The sequence below is a fragment of the Cyrtonyx montezumae genome, unplaced genomic scaffold, assembly GCF_038088225.1.
Source record: "Cyrtonyx montezumae isolate F1298 unplaced genomic scaffold, pur_monq_1.0 scaffold_15, whole genome shotgun sequence".
In the NCBI taxonomy this organism is placed as follows: Eukaryota; Metazoa; Chordata; class Aves; order Galliformes; family Odontophoridae; genus Cyrtonyx; species Cyrtonyx montezumae.
In genome coordinates this window covers 951,175-972,690 of record NW_027071881.1, presented here as the reverse complement: position 1 = coordinate 972,690, position 21,516 = coordinate 951,175, and the positions used below count along the sequence as shown (strand labels likewise).

General features: G+C 44.4%; 1 protein-coding gene across 1 annotated transcript in view; it reads left to right on the top strand.

The window, feature by feature from the left end:
• Positions 1-21,516, top strand: part of TSPOAP1 (TSPO associated protein 1) — a 63,409-nt gene that overhangs the window by 28,305 nt on the left and 13,588 nt on the right. The window contains exons 9-22 of the mRNA XM_065731680.1: positions 566-688; positions 1,073-1,177; positions 1,410-1,460; positions 5,450-5,633; positions 5,956-6,176; positions 8,389-8,498; positions 9,940-10,049; positions 11,140-11,955; positions 12,493-12,644; positions 13,564-14,157; positions 16,115-16,417; positions 16,700-16,879; positions 19,601-20,713; positions 21,284-21,410. Of these exons, the coding sequence (XP_065587752.1) occupies positions 566-688; positions 1,073-1,177; positions 1,410-1,460; positions 5,450-5,633; positions 5,956-6,176; positions 8,389-8,498; positions 9,940-10,049; positions 11,140-11,955; positions 12,493-12,644; positions 13,564-14,157; positions 16,115-16,417; positions 16,700-16,879; positions 19,601-20,713; positions 21,284-21,410 (4,189 nt within the window). The remainder of the gene's footprint in view (positions 1-565; positions 689-1,072; positions 1,178-1,409; positions 1,461-5,449; positions 5,634-5,955; positions 6,177-8,388; positions 8,499-9,939; positions 10,050-11,139; positions 11,956-12,492; positions 12,645-13,563; positions 14,158-16,114; positions 16,418-16,699; positions 16,880-19,600; positions 20,714-21,283; positions 21,411-21,516) is intronic.

Sequence of the window (21,516 nt, the reverse complement as noted above, 5' to 3'; positions counted from 1 at the left end):
GTTAGAGAGGCAGTTTTCTGTCCTTTGTCACCCCTAAGAGTCATCATGATGCCACCAGGCACAGGGCTTCTGATGTATTTGTAACTGTTAGTACAAAGTGGAGGTGTTTATTGTTGCTTGGTAATACTGCTTGTAGTCATTAAGCCATAGGGCAGTGTAGAATCAAAATATGTTAGTGGAACATCCAGTAGTAAATGGAGGAGGTAAGTGCAATTTCAGGAGATTATCTTGCTTTTTCTTTGTTTAATCTTACTGTTTAGAATTAAAAAAGCTCTCAGAGCTTGTGTGGATTGTTTGTATCTCTTCAGTAGATAGCCACTTCATATCCCAGTTACTTGGCCCCTGCAACAGAGAGCCTAGTGAGAGGAGCAGTGTATGCAAATAAAAACATGAGTATTTGTTTTGAGTGGAAAGCAGAGGGAGAAGAGATTGCTTGCAATACCAAAATCACCAGGAAGCAGGTCTGCAAAACAACTCCTTGAGATATGGAAGTAAATTGCCCTCCATTATTTATACAATAAATACCTATGGCTGCTTGTGCTAATTAACAATCCTTTCTCTTCAGATTGAATCTGAGAATGCTGACCTGAAGCTGCAGGTTGTTTTGGTTACTAAGGAACGGGATTCAGTAATTGAGAGAAATCAAGGACTTCAAACCAAGCTGGAGAATCTAGAGCAGGTGCTGAAGGTCAGTAGGACCCACACAGCTGGGATGACTGTCCAGAGCTGGTTTTGGATGGCATAGATTGTCTCTATTTTGTTAGGGGATTTTTTGTCCTTTCTTTTGTGTTGGTGCTCCTCTGGGGATTCTGCCATGCAGGATCCAGGGACGTGGCCTTCCAAAGTAAGTAGAGGAGCTTGGGAAGGGCGACTGCAAGGGTTTAGGTGGGAGGGGACATAACTGATTTGAGGATTCTCTTTGTGTTGCTGTGGTTTATGCTAGGAATTTCTTATTTTCTCTTCTGTTCAATGATGGTGTGAAATGCAGGCCATGTTTTGATTCCATGACTCGTGATAGGACACAGAGCAATATTTCAGTAATGTTGCCCATAAACTGTGAATCTTCCTGCAGCACATGAGAGATGTGGCTGAGCGAAGGCAGCTGCTGGAAGCTGAACATAAGGAAGCACTGCTAGTCCTGCAGGAGAAGCAAGAGGAAGTGAGACGGTTGCAGCAGGTATGCAGCCTGTGAGAGAAGGTATGCTTTAACTCTGGTACCTGAGTAAAGTGGAAGGATTTTTTGAGTGGCAGTTCTGATCTTTCACTGCTATTTGTCCATAGACCAAAGATGTCTTCAGTCTGTACAGTGTTTTATAAAAATCTGAAATGATGTCTGTCAAGGTGGTGGTAATGGTAGAAGTGAGTGTAGGTAGGCTGCTTTTTTATTTACTCTGTCTCTTATTTCTTAGGCACAGGCAGAGGCAAAAAGAGAACATGAAGGAGCAGTACAGCTTCTAGAGGTAAGACAAAAGAGAATTAGATGGATTGGTAGCTTTAGACTTGGTATTGTTTGTTCTTAATGCCACTTTACTTGATGCCTTGGATTTTATTGGTTCTTGAGTAGAATACAATACAGTATTGATTTGACACAGAGTGCTGCTTACAATTATTGTCTGTGCTGACAGAGAAGTTGTTGGGTTTGGAGTTTTTGTTAAATCCCAACCTTCTCAGTCATCAAATAGGTTATTTCATTTAGACTGTGCCCGGCAACTCTTTCAGAGATGCATTAATTAATGCTTTGGATCTGCCTGCTCCATTTCCTGCATCATCTGCAGGGAGGGAGAATATTTGTCTGTGTCTTTTGATATTTATTTTGTATGTATAGGCTCTGTGCATTTTATTAGAGATAAAAATGAGAGATGTGACCATTGCCTAATGAGTGATGAAGTTTGAGGGCACACCCTTGTCCCATTTGTTAGTCTGGGTCCAACTGTGTGAGCGTAATGACATCTGCACAGACTTCACTTTGTCTTGGTGGCAGACAGGTTAACAGTGCAGGCAGGCTGTGGGTTGCTGTGGCTTGCTGGAGCTGTAAAGGCAGAGCACCAAATCCTGAACTTTGATGTGATAATTTCATGGTGGAAGAGAGCAGGGCTAGGTGTGATGGCACAGGGAGCAACTTTTTTTTTTTGTCTTTCCACTGGGGTTTTCTGAGTCCCGAAGTGCCTGAGACAAAGCAGAGGGCCTCATTTTGTACCTGGGCAGTGAGATTTCATACAAATGAGGCCATAGCCCTGTCTGTGGTGGTGATATACAGTAAGAGGTGACAGACTGAATTGTTTTGACCACAGCTTTGTGGTCCTGAGGACCCCAGAAGCATGGAGCAGGATAAGTGTCCCTGATTGAGATTACTCTGTGGCAATCATTGAGCGGGCATGACCTGTATGAACTGGAGGTCTCAGGAGGGCTAGGCTCCTACTTAGATGGCACTGACGTTGTTGCAAGCTGCGTGAATGTTGCGGGGAAGTGACATGATATGATGTTACATATCCATGTTTCTGGAGCATCTACCTCTGGCCTCAGAGACTTTGTCAGAGCTGATACAGGTTCTGCTCTTAAGTCGCTTGATTCTTTGCAGGATGCTAAGTAGCCTTTGAGGGATGGGAGGCTTGATGCTTCACAGATGTTTTCTGAGCTAATTCATCAAAGGATTGGAGCAGCCTCTTTTGTTTAAACTAGTATCTTTGTGTGCCAAGGAAGGAGGAAAGTAGTTGGTTTTGTTCAATTTTGAGTAGCTGATTTTTTTTGTTCAAAGCATATTGTGGAGACCTTCAGAAAGTGCATAGTTGCCTTATTTTTGGAGCTGATGTGTGGGATTTGGCTTCTGCTTAACAAAATATGCTTGCATGGGGGTGGGAATCGCAGCATAGAAGAACTCAGTGAAAATCATTCAAACTGAGAGTTGTGTTACCTTTGTCAGATTGTTGTTTTTTTGGCTAGTGGAACCACTGATGTGATTTTCTCTTTTTGCTTTTTTCCTTGCTACCAGAGTACTCTGGATTGCATGCAGGTATTGCAATAATCCTGTCAAGCAGGACGTTTTTCTCTTCTGTCCTGACTTTGACAGTTACTTGGTATTCCTGTTTTAATTATACTCTGGAAAAGATTGCAAGAGTGTCACCTTCAAGAAATAAATGTAATAAAAGGAGCTACCACTATGAGTTGCATAGAGGAGCTGATTTCCTGTTTAAATGCTTTGCTTTCTCAACCAGATAGAATGTGAAGCTTTTTCTTGACTTTTTCAGACGTTTCAGTTATGTCAGACTGTGCAGTTCTTTCACGTGCTGCATATATATGAAGGTCTTCTGGGAACTGTTTGCAGTCCAGGAATGAAATGTTTCCTTCAAAACCTAAAAGCAATGGCAACATCACTGCAAGTGAAAGCATTATAGAGGAAATAGAGATCCTGCTGGTTTTGTAGTTGGTTGGAAGATAGGAAGCAGACATTGTGAATAAGTGTCACAGAAGAGGCAGGAGCTAGTGAAGTAATTAAGGTGTTACCAGGCAGGAGTGGTGGTGGTTCACAGTGGATTTAGAATAAGGTCTTAATTGAAGTAGTGGGGTTTGTATCTGATAGAAAACAGCTTTCAGTGATCCCCTTCAGATCTGACTGCAGAGAGCTGTGAGGTCTGAAGAAAATGGGGAGACTAAATAACAGTTAACATTGACTGTGCAAAAGACATAGAGAGTGGTAGCAAGGGGCACCTGGATGGGGAGCACCTACAGAGCAGAAGAGTGCCTAAGAGGACAGGGCTGAGCTGGGTCTAGCTCAGTGAGAAAAATCAGATTAAATTCCTGAAATGGTGGTTAAATTGTTCCCTCCAAGCTCTGCTCCCTGCTCTTGCAGCCTTTTCTGGTAATCACACTACTCAGTCTCAGGTTGGTGTGTGATTTTTCTTTCTTTCCTTTTTGGGTTAGACGTAGACTCAAAAGTTTCCTCTATCTTCTGTGTGTGGGACTTGATCCTTGCTGTTTCTGTCAGCTCCTGACCTTGTCCTTAGGCTCCTCTTCTTTTTGTCCTGGCCTCCCAGCGCTGCCCTAAAACCTGCTGTTTGCCTAGCCATGTGTGACCCTGAGCGAGTAGTCTGCTAGGACATGCTTGTTCTGTTGCAAAGGCATCCTGCACAACTTGATCTCAGTGAGCAGCAAGTTGATTGAGCGAGTGGAGAACACAGATGCTTTTGGAAGTTGCTCATGGCATGTATTAGTCTCTTTCGGTGCAGAAGCAGCTACTCCTTGCCAGGCTTCAGAGACTTTACCAGGCAGTGCTTGGAGACTGAGAGCTTCTACTGCTTGGTGGGAAACAACTGACAAATTTAAAAGAGATATTTTATACTAAAATAAAACTGCTCAGAAGGTGTTAGGGAGCGCTCTAGAAAAATTGCATAGTACTCTGAGATCAGAAAGAAAGCCTTTTCCTGGTCAGAAGTGATATTTTTAGAGCTGCTTAAAAACAGACTTTGTCTCACAGAATTGAACTGAAGAAATTGGGAAATTTGCATCCAGCACTAATACTTGTGCTTATTTATTACTTGAAGAGCATGAGCAAGGACAGTAAATCCGTCTGTGAAAGCAGAGCTAGCAGATATATGGTGGCCAGAGTGAGGAGAGGGAAAGGAGCAGGAATTCTCCTAGGTGGATGCGCTTGCAGCTAGGGAGTGTGTGGGGCTGGGTGAGGAGAGCCAGGACTCAGCCGTGTTTCAGAATGGGAAGATCTAGAGATGGTGGAAGAAAAACTCCAGCAAACAGATACAGACATTAGCTACCAGGAGTCAGTCTCCCTCTCTATAGTATTTCCCCAATGCATCTCATCTTGTTGAGATGTAGCTTTCTTGTACTCAGCCTGTATTTTCCTGCAGCAAGTTGTTCAAGTAGGACCTGAAGGAAAACTGTGTGGGCTGCCTGCCTCACACAGATGTTCTGCAGTGTGGGCCCTGGAAGGAGGCAAAGTCTGAAGGGACAACAGGGAATTCTGCCCAGAAGGGTTTGTGGGGAGGCCAGGAAAAGGTCATGGGAGCTTCCTGGGTGTGCTACTGTGTTGGAGGAAATAGAGCATTGGGAGAGCAATTCCTTCTGGAGATGTAATATTAATGCTCCAATAAACCTGCAAAGCTGTATTAATAATTTTCTTTCCAAGGCTTATTTGTCTTTGACTTGTTTCATCCTTTCATGTGCAGGGCTAGGATGGGAAACTGAATTCAAACTCAGCATTTCAGGGATAATTCCTAATTGTGCTTGTAGTCAGTCTCCTAACAGATATTCGAATATAATGTAGGTGTAGAGCTGCCAATTCCTGTTGACTGTTCCTGAGCAAGGCATATCTTTAGGTCCTTGGAGTTTGAGACCCACTCCATTTATGAAGGTTGTAGCAGAGACAAATGCTGTTTGGAGACCCAGTGGTGGTTTTGATATGGTGGGTTTGTGTCTCATCGTGTGTTTTTCCTCTAAGGCTCGGGTGAAAGATCTAGAAGACCAGTGCCGCAGTCAAACAGAGCAGTTCAGCCTTCTGTCCCAGGAGCTCCAACAGTTCCGACTTCAAACAGGAAAAATTGACCTTCTTACCTCCACACTGGTGACTTCTGAACTTCCTCCTGCGCTGTGCAGCTCTACCCCACAGCCTCACTGGGAGAAGGGTAATTGCTGGAGATGGCTGTGGATGTTTTGTCAAGCATGTCGTTATTTGGATAGATGGGAAGGTGTGAAGAAAATAATACTAATGTTTAGTTAACTGTTGGGATCTCTCTTATAACTACTCATGGTTCATTTTGTGGTTATGGAGAGAACCTGGGGCTTCTCTGACTAAAGGGAGCTGAGAGTGTTCAGTCTGTTGCACTGTTAAATGAATCTCCCAGGGACTTGAGCTACTCTGAAGGATGCTTGCTGATTCTGATGCTCACTGCTGATCTTGTATTCTTCCTGTGGCTAGAAGTAATGGGTAGATTGCTTTTATTTCAGATTCATCTGGGCTTGCATTGCTCACTCACCAGAGCGCTAAGAAGGTTCACAATGAAGAGGACAATGAGTCGGAGTCATCACAGCTGGTGCCTGAGGCTGCTGTTGGCTCCCCAGTTTCTGCTGCCAGTTCTCAGAAACAAGCCAAGAAAGTTGAATCTCAGTCGAGCTCTTCAAAATCAGAACCCATGCAGAACAGCCCCAAATCCTGCCCAACTCCAGAGGTTGGTATGGGAGTCCCCATGGAGATCTCTTCTTTCTAGCCAATGGTGAATAAATGCATTGCAGAGAATTCTCTATTTCTCTGCATAAATGAAGAGAACTGTAGTGAAACAAGTGAAAACCTGTAAGAAAAATTGAGAAGGCCTTGGATACACACATTTGCAATACTCATTTGAAAGTATTGCAGCACTCTAGGAAGGAATCAAGGGCTTGGAGGAGGAGACAGGAGGGGAGGTCATTTGGAGGGATTTGTAGGGAAGCTGTGGTTAAGACACCATGTGACACCTTGGTCATGGCAGCAAATGGGAAAGTTACAAACTTTGGGCACGTTGAAGGACTGTGCCCCAGGAACTCAAGGTTCTTTGCTTTGTGTGGTAGTTCTACTTGTTATAAGACACCATGAGAAGATGCTGAGTTTGTGCTAGCAAAGGGATGAGATTAATAGGCTTTGCCTGTTTGTGGCACCAAGATTTAATAGATGGCGGTTGCTTCTCTTTCCCAGGAGCAACAGGGTTCATTAATCTTGTACAGGGTTCATTTAAATGGTCCTTCATTCATGCTGCTGTACAATTGATGTGATAACGTAGGCTAAGCTAGTGGTATGAGTGGGGCTGGGTGTGATGATGTGGAAAACAGCTCGCTTTCTCTTGATCCGCTGATGTTTACTGAGTGCTAAAACCTTGGAGGCTGCATGGAGTACTCTGTTATTACAAGTAGAGGACAGTGAGGGTTTGAGCTACAGAGCCAGAGCACTAACGATTGATGTTGCTGTGGCAGGCAATCCCCACCACTGTGTAAGATCTGAGAAGCTGTTTTTTTCAGCAACAAAATGATGGTTACATCTGGAAAGAAATGTATATCTGACTGCTTCCAATTCTGTAGTGGGAGAAATTACCATTATTCAGTGGGGAAAAAAAAAAAGGATTGGAAGCCACCATGCCTCCATGGTGAGCTAAGACTAGTAATTCTTGGGGAGATCAATTTGTGGTGTATTTGGCTTCAGCAGCACATGGGTATGGGATACTCCAGAGTGTTAGCCAGGTTTAAAGCTATTCTGCTTGTCTACCTTTGAGTGTTACATGGTGCAGCTGTTTGTGTAGGGCATGGTGTAGGATTGCATTTCAAGGAGCACAAAACCCTGAAAAGAGTCTCTGAAATCTTCCGAATATTCACTTTTGCAGTTCATGTACTAGAAAAAGATCTGCTGTGTTTTCTGGTGCCAGCAATGGGTCTCCATCAAAAATACCTTTGCCTTGAGGTGTGTTTTAAAAGCATCTTGAATTGATTCACTGGCAGCATTTCAAACAAACACAAGGGAAATCTGTTTCTTCAGAAAGAATGATTGCTTTATATAACTTACTGCCATTAGATGTGAAGTTTCAAAATGTCAGCTATTAAAAGCTTGAGACAATTATCTAGAAGGTTCTTCTGGCAGTTCCAGTAATGACCTATCTTAGGAAGTCCTTAAGGAGATCACTGCTAGCAACTGAGAGGCTGTACCAGAAAGACGAGAACTGCATGCTTGCTCTGCCTCTTGTATGCTTTCCTTCTGCATGTACTTTTAACTACCTGCTGTTATCTGAGCCGGGTGTTTGGGCTAGATAGAGCTTTGGTCTGAGCAGGTAGGGCCCTTTTGATGTTCTGAAAGTACATAAGCATTATACTGAAGTATATGCAGGTGCTGCAGAGGAACTGCCTGAATTACAGAGATCTAATACAACTTTTTGCCTTTGCCAGTTTGCTTTTGTTCAGATTACCATTTGTATTTCATATAGGACTTGGTTCTAGGAGGAAATGATCGTACTGTATTGCAGATTTATAGGGTGAAAGGGGCTTAAAGAATCTCAAGTCCAGTTTCTCACTCACAATGGGACTGCCACCAGCTCTGTCTCAGTGAGACCATGGCTTTATTTAGCTGAGGCTTGAAGAGCAATGGGAGATCACCCAGATCTATGGACATCCCAAGATTGCATTGCCTTCCTGAGTGAAGTGCTAACGATAAACTAGAACTGTTGAAATTGCAGCTTGGAGCTGTGTTTCTTGGTACTGCTTTTTCACTCTAAAAATCATTCTTCCAGATAAACTTTAGCCCAGTGGCTGAACTCCCCGCATTCATCAGCTTAGAAGACTTGTTCACTGCTGTTGGAACTCTGAGGGTTCCTTTATTCTGATTTGGACATGTCTTATACTTCATTTTTCATTTTATTATTTTAGGTGGACACCGCGAGTGAAATGGAAGAGCTGGATGTTGACAGCATCTCTTTGATGCCAGAGCCAGGCAGCCAAGGCACTGCAAAGCTCCAGGTCTTCTTGGCTCGGTACAGGTACTGTGTCATCTCTTATGCACTGTGAGGTTAAGTGAGTTATTCTGTTCTTCGTCATTAACTGCTGGTAAGGATTGCTGTCAGGTTTGGGGATATTTGTGGCTTATATTTCCTGCACAAGCAAATTCTGTGCATTTAACTTAACAAAAACATAGCAAGATAATTAGCTATTCAAGGCATACCACTGGTTGCAACTTTATTTGTGAAAATAATTTGGATGGGAAATTGAGATTTGAATTGATCCATTCCCTTGCTTGATTTCTGCAGGATTTAGTAGTTTTTTTCCAAGGAGATCATATTCCAATTAAGAAAACTTCAGCACAGAATTCCCAGATCGAAGTTTTTGGCTGAAATCTGTGTTGATTGTTAAAAAATATAATAAAATAGAAGCAAAAACTGAAGCCAGAGTTTTCAGATCATTGTTGCTATCTGTTGAACTGCTATGGTCAAACCAGACCCTCTTTTACAATTCCTAGGATACTGCCATATCATTCAGCTTTTTGACTGTGGAATGGAAGGAAGAGAGGTGGGGTGATTCTGCATTTTTTTTAGGAGCAGATCATATATGACCTTTGTCTTCATGTGCAAATTTTAGGCCCATAAAGTCTCACTGAGCTCAGAGAAGACAGCATTTCTTTGGCATGCTAAAAGCCCTTCTGAAGTCTAAAGAACAGGTGTTGACAGTAGGGTGCATACAAGGTTTCTCATGTGGCTTTTTCCTCTTTAAGGCTTCCTTATCAGCTCAAGGACCTGTGGGTAGGTGGGTTAGAGCTACTTGGAGCCTATCACCAACATTTATTTACCACATCAGTGTGTTTTTGGACTGCCATTTAGAATACAGAGTTGTATAACTTGAATGCAAAGAACTGGATAATTAGGAAGAAAAAGGCAGCAGATGTTTTCTTCATTCATACATAATGATCTTCTTGAACAAATCAACTCATTCTTAGGGTTTTAAATATGGGAAATTTGAGATTCTTTGCAGTGCGTATCCATAACAGTAGGACGGCCAGTAAAGTATGTTCTGTGTGCTTTGGGCACTTTGATTCAAAGCTCTAATTTGCGTGAAATGTGGGGTGATGTGTACACTTAAGAGATGCAAGAGAATCCAAGGATATCTAACTAGAAATATAGAATCCTACAGGTTGCTTAACATATTCAGGTACTCAGGTAATTCATATGCTGTTAAAACACTGCTTGAGTCACTGATTTGTTCCTTCTGATGTCTCAAGACATCTGTTCTGCCACTCAGAAAAGCATTCCTACCTGCTATTTGGACAATGGAGCAGTATGGCATTAGTTATATATAACAACACAGAACTGGAATCTTGACCTTTGTGGAATTTGCAGCTGAACTGTAAGCTGATCCAGCAGCACAACTTGAAGGTGTTGCTGTGAAAACTGGTGTATGAAGTGAGTTTTCATGTCGTAACCATTTCAGCTACAATCCTTTTGATGGGCCTAATGAAAATCCAGAGGCAGAGCTTCCACTAACTGCTGGAGAGTACATCTACATCTATGGAGATATGGATGAAGATGGCTTCTTTGAAGGTATGTTCTAGTGGGAAAGGAATGTGACTGAACTGCAGTGGAGATTTGCTCTCTTAAAAAGAAAAATGAGAGAGGAATTTAGTGAATCATAAAACCCCAAGGTAATTTTTTTTTTTTGTCCAAAGTTAGTTTAATGAAGGGGCTTAGCAGCCCAGACTTAGTCCTGTTTTGGTATTAAACAGTGAGTTTCACTTTTGACACTTCTTCTTTTAGAAAACACAGTCCTGGGTGATTATTAAGGAGACAATTGAAAGATGGATTGTAAATCTGTAATGAAGTTTACTTGTAGATGTTGGGTCCTGATTTGTTCAGGTGCTTTGCAAGAGCTGAGGCAAACGCATGCCATGTTGCACTGCTTGCTCTTTGACTGTTCTGGCTCTTTCATTCCTTCTGTTTTCAAGCTTCTCATTTATTTATTTACTTATTGTTTAAAGAATAAACAGGTTATTCTTTACTAATCTTTCCTGCTTTCCCTGCTTTAAATTGATTTGCTGTAAATGGAGTGTGAAATTGTGTGCCCCCTATGCCTTGCTCGTTTGACACTGATTTGATGGTTCTTGCACATAACAAGAATTCTGTAGTATCAGTCATCTCAGTGGGTCTTTTTGGGACGTCTTTATTGCAGAAGCTAACATAGCAGTGGAGGGAACTAAACAGAAAGCTGGATATGAATACAGAGGTGGAAAGATGGACTTTCACAAAGAGTCACTGTGAAAAACAAATGTTTGTGGCTGGGAGAAGATGTACAGTCTGCACAGTCTGGGAAAATAGAAAAAAAAGACAGTTTTTAAAAGAGCTGTGAAACAATAGAATAATGAACAAGGGAAAAACAAAGCTAATTACATGAAGTGCTTTCTGATTAGCTCTCTGTGAAGTGTGTAGAGTGGAGTTTTCTCAGTGTGGACATTAGGATGCAAGTAGAGCAGCTCTAGGAAGTAAACTTGTCCAGGGATAACCTCTCAGTGCTTTTTTTGTTCCTGACCCCAGTGCAGTTATGACCTAGCATAGATGCTGCCACATTGTCTTCACAGATGAGTTGGAAGATTGAATGGTAGGTGCAGTGGTAACAGGTTTCCTGTTTTTTGTTTAGGGGAGCTGATGGATGGCCGGCGAGGGCTGGTCCCCTCCAATTTTGTTGAGCGAGTTTCAGATGATGACCTCATGACGGTTCTGCCTTCGGAGCTGAATGATCTCACACATAGTTCATACCAGGAGAAAAGTTTTGTCAGTGCAAGCACCAGCAGTGGAGATAAGAGTGATTTCTCCATTGAAGAGAGTAGCATCAGTCCATTGGTCAGTAGAGCAGAAGGAGACCAGGAGGAACGTGTTAGTCACACAGCAGTGCCTTACCCAAGAAAATTGACTCTGATCAAGCAGCTTGCCAGAAGCATAGTTGTAGGCTGGGAACCACCACTTTTGCCTGCTGGCTGCCCAGACATACAGAGCTACAATATCTATGTGGATGAAGAGCTACGTCAAAATGTGAAGAGTGGCTTTCAGACCAAAGCAGTGATTGAAAAGCTGGATTTAAAGACAAAGGCTTACCGTGTGTCTGTGCAGAGTGTGACAGAGAAGGGCAGTTCTGATAAACTGCGATGCACTTTCTTTGTGGGGCAAGATCTGTGTGTGGCACCGACTATGCTGAAAGTCAGAAACATCACTGCCACATCAGCAGAGGTCACGTGGCTTCCCTGCAACAGCAATTACAACCACGCGGTGTATCTGAATGGGGAGGAGTGTGACACAACAAAACCAGGGGTCTACTGGTACACCTTCCGCAACCTGCAGCCCAGCACTCAGTACATTGCCAAGTTGGAGGCCCGTCCCTTGAAAACACTCTGGGAAGAGGTCTCAGAGGGGCAGGAGCAGAACTCGGCTGTGATACACTTCTCTACCCCACTAGCAGGTATCAGAGTAGTTGTGCCCACTGCTATTGTGAAGGGAGTGCTTGGGATGGAAAGCTTTGTCAGTTCTTTGGTGTAAAGCCTTGGGGTGAGTGGAAACAAAGCTTATTAGGTCCCAAAGTGTGAGTTGTACTGTTTTGTCTTAATGTTTTTCTTCTTTTATTTTAAGAATTTATTATCTCTTTTGTTTTCATTTGCTCTGGAGAGACCTTCCCTTTGCTGATTTGAGCAGCATGCCTCTCAGGGTATGAACGATCTGGTTTGCTGTGACCTGCACTCATATTGCTCTAAGGGTTGCTGCATCTTGGCCTCAGCTACTTTTGCAAAGTTTTGTTTTCTGTGCTTTAAAGCTTCCCCAGAATCAGGGCCTCTTACTTGCTCTGGTTTTGTCTATCACTTCCCAGAAGGCTAGTGTAGTCATTCCAGTGCAGTTCCGCAGGGGCAAGACTGGTATGAGAGCTTTGATACAAAATGGGGTTTAGTTTAGTGTTACACTGTGGTGAGGTAAGCAATAGAATGATCTATTTGGTCTCTCCCAGGCACTCCTGATGCTCCTCTGGATGTCCAGATAGAAGTTGGTCCCTCTCCAGGAATCCTCGTTATCAGCTGGCTGCCTGTCACTATTGATGCTGAAGGATCTTCCAACGGAGTTCGAGTCACCGGTTACGCTGTGTATGCAGATGGACAGAAGGTGAGAGGAATGGTATTAGAGAAGGTACAATGCTTGGGCTGATGGTTCTTTTTCTGGCTGCTGACCACCAAAAAAAGGCACTTGTCCAGATTGCTGGTGTGTTCTTGACATAACCAAACAATAAAAGTTCCTGTGGCAGGACCCTTGACTGGCAAAACTGGACAGTATCAGCCTCCTCTATCTCGCTCTAGGTACTGATTAGATTCTTGGGGAAGCAGTGGGTTTGTGGGGAACCTGTTCAGGACAGCACCTTCTGACTGTTCAGAGTGACAACAGTGAAAATCCAGAGGACACTGCTGAGTGTCACAGTGAGTTGTAGGCATGGGCAGAGAGAAGTGGACAACCTTACCAGCACTTGGGACTTGTCACTGAACTATGAGGAGTTAGGTGTAGTTGTTTAAATTAGTAACAGGTGAAAGGAGAGATGCCCAAACACCCAATATGAATACCAATAAAGAACCTCCAAGGGGCCTGCAGTCTTTTGTGTGCATGATGATGTGCCATCAGCCATGGGAGATGAAAGGAGTTCACAGCTCTTGAAAGGAGCACAGCACAAAACCAGCAGTGGCGTGTTGGATGATTACTGTTTGTTATGGAAATTCTTCCATGGCATGGGTCAAAAAACAGAGTATGGAAAAGTATTGCCAGGGTGAAAGAGAGGCCAAAAAAAGGTGAACTTTTAAAGTACACTGAACAAGATGAGTTAACACTCAGAGCAGAAAGGAATATAGTCTTACTTTATAGAATACCCAGTTTCTCAGATAGTTACAGCAGCAATTCCTTGGTACCGTTCCTTCTTTGCTGATACTGTGCAGAAGAGTGGAAGCAGCTTTGGATAACTTTGGGTTCAGGAGCAACCCTTCTCAGAAATGCTGAGCTGTGCGCAGTAATTAACTGCTTCCTGGTTCTTTGCTTGCAGGCAATAGAAGTTACTTCTCCAACAGCCGGGAGTGTCCTTGTGGACTTGTCCCAGCTTCAGATGTTCCAGGTGTGCCGGGAGGTTTCTGTGAGAACGATGTCTCTGTATGGAGAGTCAGTGGATTCGGTTCCAGCCCAGATTTCCTCAGTCTTGCTGAGAGCCTCTCGTCGTTCTTCACCTTCAGATTCTGCTGTCTCTACTACTTTTACCTCTAGACTGCCCTGTGGAGAATCCAGGGGCTCTCTGCCTGCACGCAGCCCTCCCACACACCAGACAGCTGCGCTCCTGCTTCGACAGAAAGTCCCCACTGATAGCTCAGATGCCAAATTGACTGATCTCTCCTCCAGCCACGATGGCTCAGCACGATCTCTGCCAGAGAAAGCCTCTTCACTGCTGCAGCTCTCTTCATCCAGCACTTCCTTGGTACACACCTCAGGCGCTCCTGTGCAGGGATCAGATGCTGCACAAGAGAAGAAATGCCTGACTGTGCCTCCTCAGCATGCAGGCAGCACAAAACTCCCCAGTGAGGCCACAGAGCCTATCCCCATAGGAGAAGCAGAATCAAAAAGCCTGGGTGAAGGGACAGAACTGCTGGTAAGCATGACATCTCCTGCCCAGTACTACTGGGAAGGAGAATGAATCATTTAGGGGAATATAACAGCATGCAGACATCTGGTGGCTGGCAAAGCCAGCAGAGAATGTTTGTTGTTGTGTACCTGAAAGAGCAGTTGAATCTTACTGCTTGATCACGTGTGCAGGTGGGGCAGGAACAGAATCAGTAAAGCACAAATTCCTCAGGGCCGGGTGGTAAAAAGGATGTTCCCACTAATGGCACTGTCAGTGCTGGTTGGGAGTTGCTGTGTTCTCTGAGCTGCAGTGGTCATCTCTAGTCTGGTGGATTTGGGCATTGCAGAACAGGCACTCCAGCAAGTGGGGGCACCTTGTGGACTGCCCAGTGAGGCAGCCTTGTCTGGAGGAGAGTTGGCAGGCTGCCGTGACATTGGGCATTTATGAGCCTGTGGGATAGGTGGGTGATTTCAGGGCTTTTTTAAGATGGTGGTGAGAAGTGTCTGGGAGTTCTGTGAAAAAAGAAGTGACCTACCTGTAAGGTGCTCACTCTGTGATGAGAAGGAACCTTGACTGGAGATTCACAAGAGTGCTCCGAATCATCAAATTCCACATGACTGTTAATCAAGACAGTGTGAGCTCAGAGCTGGACAGAAGGGGACAAAACTTTTTTTAATTGCTAGAGCATCAGCAGCTATGTGAACCCAAGGTCAAAGGTACATAAATACTTCGTAGAATTAAGATGTTGAATCAAAAATTACAGTTGTTGTTTTTCATGCCCCACTCTTTTGCTGCTCTGACACCGCAAGTCAATCATTTTGATTCATTTGCCCACATTTAGAGTCTAGTGTAGATGGCTGCACATTTCTGAGTTGTTTTCCCTCTCTGTAGTCAGAAGAACAAAATTGTTGCTTCTAAGACACAAATCATCTTTGTTGCTTGAGATGTCTGTCTTCACTCAGCTGTTAACAAAGAGAAACAGGGCAAAAGGAGTCTAGCTCCTAGCAGATTAAACATGAGGTCCAGGCCTTCCTAACTTTTGCCTGAGCCCGGGGGGGGGTTTGAAACTGCAATGTCTAAATCTCCTCAGGAATCTGATCCTGTAGATATCTTCGAAGTATGCCTAAGCCACAGCTGCACTCCACTGCAATGCAGCTGTCTTTTTTAGATAACTAGCTAGCAAAGGAGGTGGCTGATGAAATCCCACTTTCCTTACTCTTCTCGTTCCTAGGGTCCCACTCCTCCATCTCCCAGAGATTTCTCTAAGTGCAAGACTGAGATGAGCAGTCATAAAAGGCAGGAACAGTAATTGGGCAGAAACCAAAATTTAAAATCTCTGTAGTTTAACTAGGTGATCTAATCACTATACTGTTAGTACACAATTGTACTATCTGAGTATATTCTTCACAACACTCAGCAGCTCCAAGAAGAGCTGGGGTAGTACCCTCATCATATGTTGTAAGCTAGTGCTTAGGATGTTCCCCTGGAACAGGAGAATGAGAAATGGCCTGGCTGTGTAAGTTGGACTCATCATTCTTGCTGCTGTAAAACTTGCAGGGTGCAAAGCACAGTGCTCTTATGGAAGTGCCGTGCGTCCGCTTGCGGTTAATGGCAGGGAGGAGTTTGTGCAGGGCTGGCCAGCCTTTGAGGCTACAGACTGATTGCAAGGGTCCTTCTACACTGACACAGAACATGTGGTGTTTCTGACAGTTCTGGGGAGATAAAGGGCATTTGAGCTCACAAGTATTGGATGATGCCTCCCCTGAGTTTCTTTGTTCCTGACAAGAAGGAGCTGAGGGAAAGGAAAGCAGCAGGCTGGTGCCATTGGCCTCTGGCTGCTGGCACAGAAGCCAAGATTGAACATCTCAAGCTGTCCTTAAAGGTCCTGTGCAGAAGAGCGTGCACCTGGGGGGCTCAGGGATGTTCCTGAAACAGGTGCTGTGGTTATCCTGGTGATGAATACTTTTTTGTTTTTGTTTCCCAGATGGAGCAATCCGTAACTAAAATGCCAGAGCTAGAAAGCCCAACTAACAGCAGCCTGAAGATACATGTGGAGACCTGCCATACATGCTCTGTGGAAGAGTCACCAAAAAATCCCAGTGCTGAAAGAGAGACAGAGGCAAAGGAGAAGAACTTGAGCCCAGGGCCCCTGCCCTCCCACAGTCAGGTTGAAGGGATGGAGGGCACCTCCCAAAATGCAGGCCTGGGTGGAAGCAGCTGCCAGGAGTTCCTGAGGTTGTCTCCTGGAAAGGAGGTGATGAAAGAAATGTCCAGAGTGAAAAGAGAGGTTTGTTTTTACCTTGGTTGAATTTCTGCCAATGGAGGGAGTGTGGATTGTATTTGATGTGCTTAAGTTTTACAGATCCAAGTGAAACTTTCCTTTGCGGGCGATAAAATGTGTGTATGAGTTTTGTGTTTCCATGCAAGTGTTTGTGTGTGCATGTGCCAATTGCTGCATAGCATGCTGTCCATTTCATTTCTCACCACACTTGACCTGTAATAGTGAAAGAATGTTCAAATAGAGAGAGTGCCTGAAAGGACTGAAGAAATCTGTTTTACTTTTCCACAGCAAGAAGAAAAATTATCTGAAATAGGAAGACGACAACTGACCCTTTTTGCTGAGCACAACCGTAGTTCAGACCTTTCAGATATATTGGAGGAAGAAGAGGAAGATGATCTATCTTCAGAAGCTTTGGATGAGAAGAAATGGAATCCAAGAGAGCCCTGTTACAGGGAGAATGGGGAGAAGGTAACCTGTAGCGGGGTCATGTTTGTGGGGAGTGCCAGTGCAGCCATCCCATGTCATCAGCTTACAGGAGAGGATGCTGGTCTGAGCCCAGTGCTCTCAGCAGTGCTTGGCTAAATTTCTGCCTGCTCTGCTTTTTACTCCCCAAATGCTATTAAAATACAAGTTCTTTGTGAGAGGGCTAGGGTGTTTATACATAACAAATGTACACTGGGTTTAATTAGTTGGAAAAACGCATAGTGTGATGTGAACTTCAGAACCCAGAGTGAAAAATCAATCCTATTGATCATGTTCTTAATACAGATGTAAACAGTGAGCATGCACTGGAGTCCACCCATCTATAGATCCCATACCAACCCACCATCCTTCCAAAAGCAAAGCAGAAGCTTTAATACTTTGGTTTCAGTCCTTCAAACACTCCTGAAAATGAATAACTTTGTTCAGATGATTTTGTTTAGGCATCCATGCTCTCAGTGAGGATGGATTGCATGTGGGAGCAATGCAACGACTTCGCAGTTCAGATGTTACAAGTGAGAAAATACTGCTTCAGTGGAACCATGAAAGATCACGTTTATACACGTTACGAGTTCAAATAGTTAAAACTAGGTAAAGTGTTATAATGCATCTGTGTCAGGAAATGTCCTTAAATCTGCATAGCTGGAAAATAGGTAATCATACATATTATGACAGTTGAGTATGCATGAGGGAAAGTATTAAGGTTGAATGGCTGAAAAATTAGATTTCAAGGAAATGTGATCTGCCTATATTACAAGAAAGCATCCTAATTTATTTCAAAAAACAGATATAGTTCACTGCTGATGACCCTTATGGCTTGTAGCCTGCAACACAGATGGGTTCAATCTGGTGAGCATTAAATAAGTAGTGGAATGTGTGGTGAATCTGGAGTAAATTTGCTGCTGCCCTTTTTCCCCTTCTTTAGGGGGTGGGGTGGGGAGGTTGAACCTGCAGGGCAATATGTCAGGAGCCTGAAGAGAGCCTGATGCTGAAGAAACAAGGCACAAGCTTCCTACACTGCTCTGTGGTGTGAAATAAGATGATGGTAGAAGTTAGGCCAAGCCTCAGCAGAGCTGTTTCCTAGGCTTCTGCATACTCAGTAACATAAGGATAAGGAATGGAGGGGTTCTGATTACGGAATATTTGACCCCAAGTAGATTATTTAGCTTTCTTTTTTATTATTAATGGACTATAGAGTCTGACATCCTTCTCTTTTTGTAGGATTTCATTATCCTCCTTTCACTTCTTTACACTTGTGTAGCTGCAACTTCAACTTTCTAGGAACCATTAAATATATCAAAACTCAAAAGCAAAGGCCACAACTCTATAAATGGCTAGAAGAAGTCTTAATGGACTGATTTTTATGAGTGCATTTATAAATTTCTGTACTGCTGCAAACAAGTGCTTAAAAGGTGGAGTCTAGAGTGCTTGTCCTGTGGAGGGAGTTTTGGAAAGCTTCCCAAAACTGATCTGACAAAGAGGAGGCTAAAAGCAGATCCAGGAGCTGCCTGCAGCTATTTTAAAAATGTTTACAAGGAGAATGCCAAAGTCTTCTTGTTGGTAGCAAATAAAACAGAGCTGGGAACAGACGTAAGTTGCAGTTTGGTTCATGTTGGACACAAGTACAAAATCTTTTTCCAGGTGAGAGTTGCAACCTGGGGACAGATCTTGTGGGTCAGAGGTGGAGGAGATCTGTTCTTTTTTTTTGTTTTCAAGCCTCAGCTAAGCAAAACACTGCTTTAGTGTTGGCAACAGTCCTGCGTGCAAGTAGATTGCACTAGATAGCAGTCCTGCCCTTGCAAGGATATTCAACTAGAGATGTCCAGAAGTCCCTTCTAACTTGTTCTAAATACAATTCGAGGCCAGCTTTTGTTTGGAAAATGTTATGGAGGTTGGAGTGATCAGCAGGCAGCTTGCAACTGCCTTTAACTCCCTCTGTGCTTCACTTCTCTCTACATTGGCATGCTTGTGGCTGTAGCGTTAAAACTTCAGTACTACACATGTTTTGTAAACTATAAATGTTTTTAGAACATGTCGTGATGTAAATTGTCAGGATGATTGGACTAGAAACCTTCAGATCTCTTTTAGCCTAAGATATGCCCTGTTTCCAGCATCCTACCCTTTTATTTTAGTATTAATGTAGTAAGAGGCAAAATATAATGTGAACAGTTGGTCAATTTTAAAATTGAGCAGTGTTTTTCCAAAAGTTTTATGTGATCTGGTGGGCTTTTTCCAGGCTTGCAAGTGAGATAGAAGGGGAGGGCTATGGATCCTCATGTGGTCACAGGCTGTGAGCGTGTGCAAAGAAATTCCTGTGGTTGGACACTGAGGATGCTGAGCAGCTCCAGTGTGCAGTGAGCAGCTGCAGAGGAACTGGGAATGGTGGAGCTGTGAGGGGTCCAACAGGCAGGACGAAGGTTGTTGCAGACAGCTGTCTGTATAGAGGCAGGGCCTGGGAGGGAGCTCTTCCATACATCGTCTTTTTTTGCTTCCCGCTGCATTTCTAGTTCATCTGATTATCTTTTGCCAGAAGACCCATTGCTATTGTTTGCTTCCTACCCTTGCTTCTCTGCAGCCCACAGTCGCCGCTCCATATCGCTGTGCTGGGAGGGAATCAGCTGAAACTTTATCTCACTTTTTAATATTTATTTCCTCTCTTTTTTTCCTCTGCTTGTCCTGGCTGTGGCTTTTCTCGGGGGCTGGGTACAGATGGATCTTTGTGATACTGACAGCGATGAGGAGATTCTGGAAAGGATACTAGAACTCCCACTTCAGAAGAACCACAGCAAGAAGTTGTTTAGCATCCCTGAAGTGACTGAGGATGAGGATGAAGATGAGGATGAGAAGTCTGTTACAGAGGAAAAGGAAAATCCTCAAGACCCCTTGGGAGCACCTACCTATGCTGCAGGAAGGTCTGAGAAGACACTGAGCACCCAGGATCCATTTCCAAAGGCAGATGGTAGTGATTCCTCCCCCGATCTATCTGCTCAGACTCCACAGGAGGAGCAGACTGCTAAGGAGAGTAGGGGGGGTGCTGACCATGCGAGCCCCAGCTGGAGTCAAAAAAGGGCAAACTGGAACTGGTGTTACCAGGAAAACAATCTGAAGTCTGGAAGTGGGGCAAGCCCCACGCAGAGCAAGAAGAAGGGAAATAACTATCGAGAGAAGATACGGGGTCGACCTGAGATGGGTAGGAAGAGACAAAATGATTTCACAGAGCACTGCAGTCGTCTGTTGGGCAACTGCAGCCACATGGGAGGTGGGTTGTACAGAGCTCCCAGCCTCAGGGAGGAGCTGAACACTGTGAGCAGCTCTGCTGGAAAGGAGGGGTTTGATGCATACACTCGTGCTAGGCAAAGCGCCTCTCGAAGAAACCACAGGAAAGCAGTGGTTTCAGGGTTTTTAGAACCTGCTGGGATGGGAGCACACTGCTCCAGCTCCAGGAGCCTGGAAATTGACATCGAATATGACTCTGAAGACGATCAGGATTCAACCTGTTCATCCCCCCCTGAGAGCAGGCTGTGGCCAGAAGGGGCCCAGAACTGTCAGGGGGAATGGAGTGATTGCTCCAGTCAATCTGAGGTTATCCACACTGATGGCAGAAGGAACCTGACCAGACTGGAGAGAGTGGAAGAGCAGGGTATAGAGTGGGCTGGGTCTTCGAGCCAGCGCCTGCGATCCTTCTGCCAGGAGAAGGAAGCACTGAGGTGTGAGAGCAGCTCTGAGGAGCAAGGCTGGGAGCAGGACTGTAAGTCACCTGGCTGGAGAAGGAGGCTCGAACATCCTTGGAAGGGAATACATAGCACCTCCTTGCACAAAAGGGTTGGGTGACTTTTCCTATTCCAGCTTTGAAGCAGCTTGCAGTGGTGTTAGCTTCCCTTCTGCTTCCCTGGCCTGCCTGTATCTTGCTTTGTTCAGTGTTGTCCAGAGAAAGGACCCTTCTCTAGGATCATCCGGAAGAATATCTGAGAGATTCTGTAGTTCTGTGCTGCTCTGTGGCTTTTCTTGTATTAGCTGCTTCTGCTTTTCCTGCTAAATGATCGAGTGTCACCGATGCAGTATTCCTTTTCACACTGGGTCTTCCTACCTACAGCAAGGGGCTGTGGGAGCCAAATGAGAATACCCAGTGAAGTCAGCTGATTCATGAAAGCTTTCTGTAGGTTGGTGTCATGCCCTTTCCAGCATCCTCAAATCACTGGTGTCAGGCAGGGTGCCTGTCTGCATTTAGCTCTCTTTTCCAACTCCCAAAGCATTTTCAGCTCTAGAGTGTCCCTGAAGAGGAATGTTGCATTTGGCTGCACTGCTCTTTGTGGAGTGCGTTTGGGCTGAGCGCTGTTCACGTGAGTTGGAAGGCACAGGCTGCTACTAACTCTCTGGTGGTTCCTGTTGCAGGCATCTGGTAATAAAGATCCTAGGGGCCAGGAGCTGCCTGGCTCAGCTGCCTGGCAGACTCTCAGCAGAAGAGCAAACAGGAGCTTAAGAAGAAGCCAAATGCAGAAGCCTTTGCATTCTAGTCCAGGTGAGTGAGGAAAGGGGAAAATTGGGCAGCAAGAGAGAGGGAGGCTGTTGGAAATCTCACAGGGCAGTGTTGGGCAGTACTTGAGCTATGCAGGTCTGTGGCAGGG